The sequence below is a fragment of the Pseudorasbora parva genome, chromosome 10 (genome assembly GCF_024679245.1).
Source record: "Pseudorasbora parva isolate DD20220531a chromosome 10, ASM2467924v1, whole genome shotgun sequence".
In the NCBI taxonomy this organism is placed as follows: Eukaryota; Metazoa; Chordata; class Actinopteri; order Cypriniformes; family Gobionidae; genus Pseudorasbora; species Pseudorasbora parva.
Genome location: NC_090181.1, coordinates 30,457,322 through 30,467,073, shown reverse-complemented (window position 1 = coordinate 30,467,073; position 9,752 = coordinate 30,457,322). Strand labels below are relative to the sequence as shown.

At 38.7% G+C, this 9,752-nt stretch overlaps 1 protein-coding gene across 1 annotated transcript; it reads left to right on the top strand.

The window, feature by feature from the left end:
- The first annotated feature begins 7,648 nt into the window (after positions 1 to 7,648).
- LOC137090454 (uncharacterized) lies at positions 7,649 to 8,371 on the top strand. The gene has a single exon (XM_067454418.1). The coding sequence runs from the start codon at positions 7,649 to 7,651 to the stop codon at positions 8,369 to 8,371; it is 723 nt and encodes a 240-aa protein (XP_067310519.1).
- Positions 8,372 to 9,752: the final 1,381 nt, after the last annotated feature.

Genomic DNA, 9,752 nt, shown 5'->3' with positions numbered 1-9,752 from the left:
TTAAACAATGAGGCAGAAACAATGAGCTCATTGAAGAAACGAATACAACTTCCAGAAAACATCAATGAACTGTCCCTTGATGTGGCAGGATAGTCAATCTGATGAGTTTGTGGAATGTTGATGAGGAAAAGCATTATAGACTACAAGATCATATTGGGGTATACTTAGCATTTGACTTTATGAGACTGTGTTAAAGTTTAATGCCTATAATAAAAATAATGCACATGATCATTTTCTTGAATTACAGAAAATTATAGAAGCAAAATTATAACATTTCAAATAATGAGAAATAAGTGTTTTTTATTTAAAACAAAAAGCAGTCAGTGTTTAGAAACAAACAGTAACACTCACCTAAAGGATTATTAGCAACACCTGTTCAATATCTCATTAATGCAATTATCTAATCAGTCAATCACATGGCAGTTGCTTCAATGCATTTAGGGGCGTAGTCCTGAACAAGACAATCGCCTGAAGTCCAAACTGAATGTAAGAATGGGAAAGAAATGCAATTTAATCAATTTTGAGTGTGGCAAGGCTGTTGGTGCCAGGTGGGCCAGTCTGAGTATTTCACAATCTGCTCAGTTCCTGGGATTTTCGCACACAACACTTTCTAGGGTTTACAAAGAATAGTGTGAAAAGGGGAAAACATCCAGTATGCGGCAGTCCTGTGGGCGAAAATGCCTTGTTGATGCTAGAGGTCAGAGGAGAATGGGCCGACTTATTCAAGCTGATAGAAGAGCAACTTTGACTGAAATAACAACTCATTACAACCGAGGTATGCAGCAAAGCATTTGTGAAGCCACAACACGCACAACCTTGAGGCGTATGGGCTACAACAGCAGAAGACACTACCAGGTACCACTCATCTCCACTGCAAATAGGAAAAAGAGGCCACAATTTGCACAAGCTCACCAAAATTGAATAGCTGAAGACTGGAAAAATGTTGCCTGGTCTGATGAGTCTCAATTTCTGTTGAGACATTCAGATGGTAGAGTCAGAATTTGTCGTAAACAGAATGAGAACATGGATCAATCATGTCTTGTTACCACTGTACAGGCTGGTGGTGGTGGTGTAATGGTGTGGGGGATGTTTTCTTGGTACACTTTTAGCCCCTTAGTACCAATTGGGCATCGTTTAAATGCCGCAGCCTATCTGAGTATTGTTTCTGACAATGTCCATTACTTTCATGACCACCATGTACCCATCCTCTGATGGCTACTCATCGTCAGAATACACAGTGCATCACAGTTTTGTTGCACTAGACCAGTCAGGGTGCCCATGCTGACCTCTGTCTACTGCCAAAAGCAGCAATAGTGGTCACAAGAGCATCAGAACTGGACCATGGAGCAATGGAAGAAGGTGGCCTAGTCTGATTAATCAAGTTTTCTTTTACATCACGTGGATGGCCGGGTGATGTAAGAGAAAACATGGCAAAAAAAACACCAGGATGCACTATGGGAAGAAGGCAAGCCGACGGAGGCAGTGTGAGGCTTTGTGCAATGTTCTGCTGATAAACCTTGGGTCCTGCCATCCATGTGGATGTAACTTTGCCACCAACCAAAGCATTGTTGCAAACTATTTACACCCTTTCATGGAAATTATATTCCCTGATGGCTGTGGCCTCTTTCAACAGGATAATACTCCCTGCCACAAAGCAGGCCAAGTATCTGCTGCTAACATCTTGGTGCCAGATACAACAGCACACCTTTAGAGGTCTATTGGAGTCCATGCCTCAACAGGTCAGAGCTGTTTTGGCAGCAATAGGCAGTTACAGTTGTTGCAAGCAGGACGAGGCAGAGGGACCGCTCACTATCACTCATGCCACCGGCCTCACCCTGTTCTCACGGTCCCTCTGCCATATATATAAGTGTGTGTGTGTGTGTGTGTGTGTGTGTGTGTGTGCATGTGCATGTGTGCATGCGTGCGTGCGGGGGTTAGCATAGTGTTTGTCTTAGTGAGCAACACTCAGTAGTGTAGCTTGATGTGTAGCTTTACATAAGATGAGGTGTAAGTTTTATGTACAATATCTTAAATCCTTTCAACCTGAGTGAAATGGTTGTATGGAAATCTTTCTCTCTCTCTCTCTCTCTCTCTCTCTCTCTCTCTCTCTCTCTCTCTCTCTCTCTCTCTCTCTCTCTCTCTCTCTCTCTCTCTCTCTCTCTCTCTCTCTCTCTCTCTCTCTCTCTCTCTCTCTCTCTCTCTCTGTCATATTTACACAGTTCTGAAGTAATCTTGTGACCTTTTCTTAGGCAATTTCTTGAAAAGGACAGCTAGCATGCCCTAAATTTCATATGAAGGTGAACCGTGACAGGTGACATAGACTAGCAGAGCTCTCGATGGTGCGAGCATGTAAGTGCTGAGAAACTCCCCAAAAACCTAAAGCGATGAAGTACACCTGCTGTCAGGCCAAATGCCAAACCGGCTGCCTATTTCAACCACACTGCACCCATAACTCACACTTGCTGGGAAAAGAACAGCAAGATTGGTCAATAGACCAAAATGTCACTTCAGAAAAAAAGGAAATATCCATTTATATCATCGAATATTTATCAGGTTATATCATATTAGATCTGATGTATGACCTGTCCAGAGTTTGTAAGTGGATGCTATTAGCGTAAGGACGTCCTCGAACGTAAAGCGACACAAAGCAAGATTAATTGAACAGAAACAACAGGATGCATAAAAAGAAATTCAAAAATTCTGAAGTCCTTTGACTATCAGACATCAGTTCTCCACCGTCACACACATGACAGATAATTCCAAGGGCGTTTTAGTAGTGGTATGACGGCATGTTAACAGAGGGTAGTGTCTGAAGAAACATCTTTGCTATGGTAATGCATCTCTCTTTTAAGGAAACCTTCTGAATAATAAACATCAATGCATTTGAAAGACATCTACAAGGTGCTAGACTTAACTACAAGGAAACAAACAAATATGACAATTAATAATTGCAGTGACAAAATAGCATTTAAATGTGAATGTATCTGAACGTATCCGAAAGTATCAATGCTGCTAAAACTGCGATTTTCAGTAGAGTAGCTGCACTAGTTTTCAAAAGATTTTCCAACGTCCATCTGTGAAAATGTAGTCACTTTATGTTCCTAGTTTAAACGTTCATGAAGTTAATGAATTTCTACCACTATTCCCCAAAGAAAGTCTATAGTATATGATTATGATTTCATAAAAGCACTCCACTGGTGGCCAACCAAGGACCTAGTTTTGAAAGTGCAGCTTTTATGCAAGCCATTAATGTGAATGTCTTTGCCAGCCTGCTGATTTCTCACTGATCTATTAAAAAATCAGCATTAGTATTCTGCACCATATATAAGCTAGAGAATTAAGCAAATGCAAACAAATTAGGCTGTCTATGCATTGGTTATCTGGGTCACTCTAAGACGGGTGGCTTTTGCTGTTTGAACATGGGATTTCTGAAGTCATTTTGATGTGGTTTTAAAAATTATATAAGACAAAAGTGTTAATAATTGCAAGTTAAACAAATAATTTAAATGCCTATATGCTGCGACCCAATTGTGCTTTTTGGTAATAGTTTTGGTAATGGTAATGGTTTTAGTGGTGAACTAACCCATTTATTAATGATTACTGCATCAGCAACTATGAAGATTCTACATGATTAATAGATTAAGTAATAATTAAATTGTTATTAATTAAATGTGTCATATTGTATTAATTCCTTAATAACATATTATATTAACTAATAATGTAAATTAACTACTTAAACTCCAAGACCATTTTTTGGGATTTCCGCCTGAATTTGGCCTGCCCAAATTGAAAAGCTTCCCATACACACATACCGTGGTCTACGTTCAAAATGTTGGTATCATTTTACAGGAAACCCTTTGAAGTTACATAAAACACTGCTAAAAGTCATAAACATGTAAGTATATGTTGTCTAATCTGTAATAACCCCCCCCCCCCCCAAAAAAAAAAAAGTAGGTGTTTTTTTATTTTTATTTTTTTTTATTAATTCATTTTTGAAAGTGTGTAACACAGACCCTGAGTGCTCTGGGAACCTGCAGACAGTTTGGGCTGTTTCCAATAAATTCTAAAAAATAGTGAAAAAGTTTGTCTGTGTCATGTTATATGCAAGGTTTATTCAAATGGATCTGAAGGGATGACCCCAGCTCATCTAAAGTGTGGACTATTTTGCCTCGTAAGGCTTTTACAAAGGCTCAGTTCTCTTCTGCACAGCTGTTCTCTAATGTTTTAAAGTCAGTATTGTTTTGACACTGCAAAATATTTTATTATAATAATTGTATTTGTTGCATCCTGTAATCCAGTGTAATCCACTGGTAAATTTTTATTCAGCAATGTTTACACTTTACATAAATGTATTTTTATATCAGATTGCAGAGGCTTAGTTTCATTTGACTGCAGTTACGATTTCTGGTGGTCTACAGGAATAATATTTTCTATGATATTGAAGAGGTTTAATTTAAATTTGATATTAAGTAACTAGTTGTACAGTCTCCATTTTTGCATTTTGAATTAAATATTTTGATGTGCTATATTCCTCTGTGTTGTGTTCTTTTCCTTTTGCTTTTCAGAAGAGAACTGAGCCTTTGTAAAAGCCTTACGAGGCATAAATAGTCCTCACTTTAGATGAGCTCACAGAAATAGTTAACTGACAACTACTAAATGTTTTATAACTACCTGAATTATTCATGAACTACAGTAGGAATACATGTTAATGAAGCATTTATTAACACACTGAGTAACTATTACTATTTGTCTAAATAATGATGTATAAATATACATTTAAATAGTTTATTAACCCTTTACTTACACTTTCGAAATGATCATATGAACCTCTGACGACAACTAAATAACTGCTCTGTAAATAATGTAATACTTAATTTAGGAATGATAAATTGATAATTCATAAAGTAGGAAATTATATAATAATTATTATATAATTATTATAATTATAAATCAAGAAAAAAGCATTTATATCTGTATTTATAAACTACCTATTAATGTCTATTAATGCTTTGTAAATGATACATTAACTATCTACTAATGCTTAACTAATGCTTCAAAGTGTCTAGTTATTATAAAGTGTTACTGAGTCATTTATTGTAAATGCATTACTTTTTGTAAAACAGATGCCAAAGTGATGCATATCTACATAAAGTAGAGACTCTAAGCTTTCAAATGGTACCACATTAGAGGTCAGAGCTCCTCCACAGACATTTAAAATTAAAAGTATATACATGACGATGTCATTCCTGACCCTGTACAGGGCCCACAGAGTTTAAGCGGTTAACGTGTTAATTACCACAAGGGGTCAAAGCCATGTATTTCAACTTCCAGTTGCCTGCTTTAATGAATCATTAGCTAGTGATTAATAAATGTATCATTATGTTATGACTTTACTTGTTGGGCCACATGACTATTAACTAATTCAAAATTAATTCAAAACCCATAACCACAATTACATATTATGACATATTTAGCATATAACAATTTAATGATTACTTAATCTATTAACCATGTAGAATCTTCATTAGTTGCTGATGCAGTAATCATTAATAAATGGGTTAGTTCACCATTAGTAAACATTAACTGTGCATTAGTTAAGCATGAATTAATGCATATTAGTGCACCCGTATTGTAAAGTGTTACCCTAATATCTCTACAAAAAAAGCACCGCTTGCTTACCATTTTAAATATCAATCACACTGATCACTTTGGCTCATGTTATAATGAAAATATTCCTGCATTGGAATTCTCAGGTAAGATGACATACAATTATAGCAGCCTTCTGCCTGTACTGCATTGACTTCTTTGCTTGCTTTCATCACTTTTGCTTTTAATCTTATGCACTGACTCATTCACTCAGCTAAACAGCTCACCGATGGCCTGACGGCTATTCAACATGCTGAATCGGCCAAAAAACCCAGATGGCGTCCGACTAGAGCCAATGCTGTGGAACAAAACTGAGCCGACCAATGGTCAAAAACGGTCCGACATTGCCCAAAGGCCAGTGACTGTCGGCCATGTGTACTGGAATTTACAGGTATATTCATATTTGCTATGAAAATAAATACTATTTAATATTTTATTTTATATAAAACATTTATTGTATATTATAAAAATACATTATAGAAATTAGAAGTATAAAATAAGTAAATGTTTTCTTGTAATGGAGCCCACATTAAATTGTTCACATAAGGTTTGAGATGCTATGAAACACTTTATATGTGCATCAACAAATAAAACACACTAAAAAATTCCAAAAGGCATAAAGAAAAACGAAGCTTTTACAATTACACTAAGTCTAAATCCTGAGAGAAGTTAACTTAATCATGATAGCCTATTTTGCACACTCCCTTTATTTTTCCAAAATGAATTAGCTCTTTCATCAAAACAAATTCACAGGGTGGCCACTGGGAGAGAGAGAGGCATGTGCTCTCAATGAGCCTTTTAATCGCTAAACCGAGTTGAACATTCAAACACTTAGTGTTACAACTAACCTCGGAATTTGCTACTCTCGTGTTTGTGCTGATTAAATGTACCTCTCTGCCTCTGAGACGGAAGGGCCAGAACAGCAGTACCGGTGCCTCATCTCTCATTGTGAGACGTTTACTAAAGTCGGGGCTGCTTTACCCGCTTGCCTGGATAATCCCAGCTCAATTATTCACTTGTGCAACCTGAGGCAGGTAATATCAATGACTTGCAGGGGATTAGGATTTCGAATAAACAAGATGGAAAAAGCCTGATGAAAACACACCAAGCGACCTGCTGTGAGCAGAAACAACAGAAAAACACAGATGTGTCTTAAAGTAGCCCTGTGAGGGTGTGGTGTATATTGAATATAGGGGGAGATGAAGATGTGCTACTCCCTAAAAAAGCAACAAATTGTGCTACTTAGTTACTTTTTATAGAAAGTAACGTGTTGTGTTACTTATTTCTCACATGCTGGGCTTTCTTGTTTGTTTATTTTTTAACAAAAAAAATCTGGTTTTGGCAAATATAAAAGCCCTTTCACACTAAAAGTGAAATGAATAAGCCTCAGGCTGACGGAAATGCAAATTCATGCAAATTCATCAACCTCAAACAAACCTTTCAGTTGTGCAGCTTTTCTGGATTGAAATTAGCCTGACGTTGTCATACTCAATTCTAGTCAGAATATGAGTCTGATACTGCTCAATTGGGCTCATGGGGCGTGTTTCAACCAAACCAGGAAAGACATCAATTGGATAGACCTACAACCAATCAGAGCAACAGAGCAACGCATAAGTTGTCAAATGTCAGCAGAGCTCAACTGATTTCCAGTCAGGATTTAGAGTGTATCAATGTTCTGGGACTGTTCTCAATAGAGTTACAAATGATTGGTGTTTATCATTCAATCGTGGTTGTATCTCTCCATTAGTGTTACTGGACCTTAGGGCTGCATTTGATACTACTGACCACAACATTCTTGAATATTCAATAAACTCGAAAATTTGGTTGCCATTAGTGTAATTGCATTGGCATGGTTGCAAAGCATACATATCTGACAGTTATCAATTTGTGGCAGTAAATGAAGATATCTCTTCATTTCACCCCGAACTTTTTTATTATTGGTGTCCAAGAACTATTGTGTGATTGGTCATACATTTAAAGTGGGTGTGGTTAATGCGGAAAAATGCCGGTGGTCCTAGTTCCGGTGGATCTTGTTCCGGTGGTCCCAGTTCCGGTGGATCGCGTTCCGGTGGTCCCAGTTCCGGTGGATCATGTGCCGGTGGTCCCCTTTCCGGTGGATCGTGGGCCGGTTATCCCTGTGCCAGTGGATCGTGTTCCAGTGGTCCCAGTTCCGGTGGATCGTGGGCCGGTGATCCCTGTGCCAGGGGATTGTGTTCCGGTGGTCCCAGTTCTGGTGGATCGTGTTCCGGTGGTCCCAGTTCCGGTGGATCGTGTTCCGGTGGTCCCAGTTCCGGTGGATCATGTTCCGGTGGTCCTAGTTCCGGTGGATCATGGGCCGGTGATCCCTGTGCCAGGGGATTGTGTTCCGGTGGTCCCAGTTCCGGTGGATCGTGTTCCGGTGGTCCCAGTTCCGGTGGATCATGTTCCGGTGGTCCTAGTTCCGGTGGATCATGGGCCGGTGATCCCTGTGCCAGGGGATTGTGTTCCGGTGGTCCCAGTTCCGGTGGATCGTTTTCCGGTGGTCCCAGTTCCGGTCGATCGTTTCTTGGTGGTCCCAATTCCGGTGGATCGTGTGGCCGTGGTGCCAGTTCCAATGGATTGTGTGCCGATGATCCCAGTGCCGGTGGATCATGTGCCGGTGGACTCTGCATCTGTCCCCCAACATTTGCATCTGTCCAAACATGTTCATTGTCAGGAGGAAATGACGGAGCGAATCATCAGGTAAACAAGCTGCTCGCATGGACACACTTCATGTTCCAGGTTGTCCAGGAGACCTGAGGACTTCTAGCCTTCCCACAGATAAAAAATGTCAACAGTCAGGGTTGATGTTTATAATCTGATACCAGAGCAATTTAATTCAAGATCGTTCGTTTGTTCGGCCCATTTCAAGCAAGCTTCGCTCAGCGTCTTAAACTGAAGAAAGTGGCAACTATATACTTGCAAGCATAAGTAGCGATTTATCCACTTATTGACTGTTTAAACAATATCTGATTAAATTGAGCGTTTCTTAGAGAGAAAGTATTGTCTAGATAACGCAAGATGCTAGTACAGTAAGAATCAGAAACCCCAAGTACCATACAAAACTAAATATTGTGTCTAATGACAAAGGTTAATATTATTTTTTATTACAAAATACAACTGTAGATACTTTGCTTACAGATCGTTCACTCGATCCTTCTAGCAAACGTCACCTTTTCCACCATAAGTTAAAATGACAGTCATTTGACAAGGCTATACATTTTATAAAAATATAAGTTATATATTTACATTTTTGAGAACTGAATTACAGGGTTTTCCTATGATGTTTTTGCCTATTTGTATTTCAGATTAGGCTACATCACAGTCACTGCGTAACGTTAGACTACATTGTGACTAACGTTATATAAACATGCAATATCGGGGACAAAAAAGACAAGTCTAAAATGTAGGCTGAATGACACATTTTAAGCAGAACATCTCAAATGGACATTGATAAAATGCAGGTTACTTGTTTGGTGTTTTCAGATCGTCCGTACGCGAGAGAGAGCTTGCGTGCATATGGTTGCCAGATTGGACATGTTTAGGTAAAACCGGAGAGTATACGTGTTTCTTTAAAGTAAGCTGCATTTTATCAATCTCCATTTGAGATGTTCTGCTTAAAAGTGTAATTTAGCCGGTCTGTGTTGTGTCAGGACGGTCAGGACTCACAAGCTGCTTTACTGAACATGCTGTGAGCTGTGAGCTGCTGAAATAAGCCAATCAGAGCAGAGCTCAACATTAATATTCATGACCCTTCCAAATAAGGCAAAAACAGAGCATTACATCCTAGGGACAATTTATAGGATTGTAAATTGACCTGTAAAACTGACCTGTATCTTGACATTTTTTCCCTTAAATAAGCCACATACCTAGATATCAGAGAACAATTTAACATGTTGTTTCAAATCATTCTAGGGCACCTTTAATAATGTGTTTTTAATCAAGATTTACAGAACCACTGGAGAAAATAATTAATGAACTGGACCTTGCTTGGTGTGAGAACTGTTTGAGAGGTCAGATGAGATGCTGGGCTACACATAATCCTCCTAAGCAAAAAACATTTTCCTACTTATTTGAATGGTAGGCTG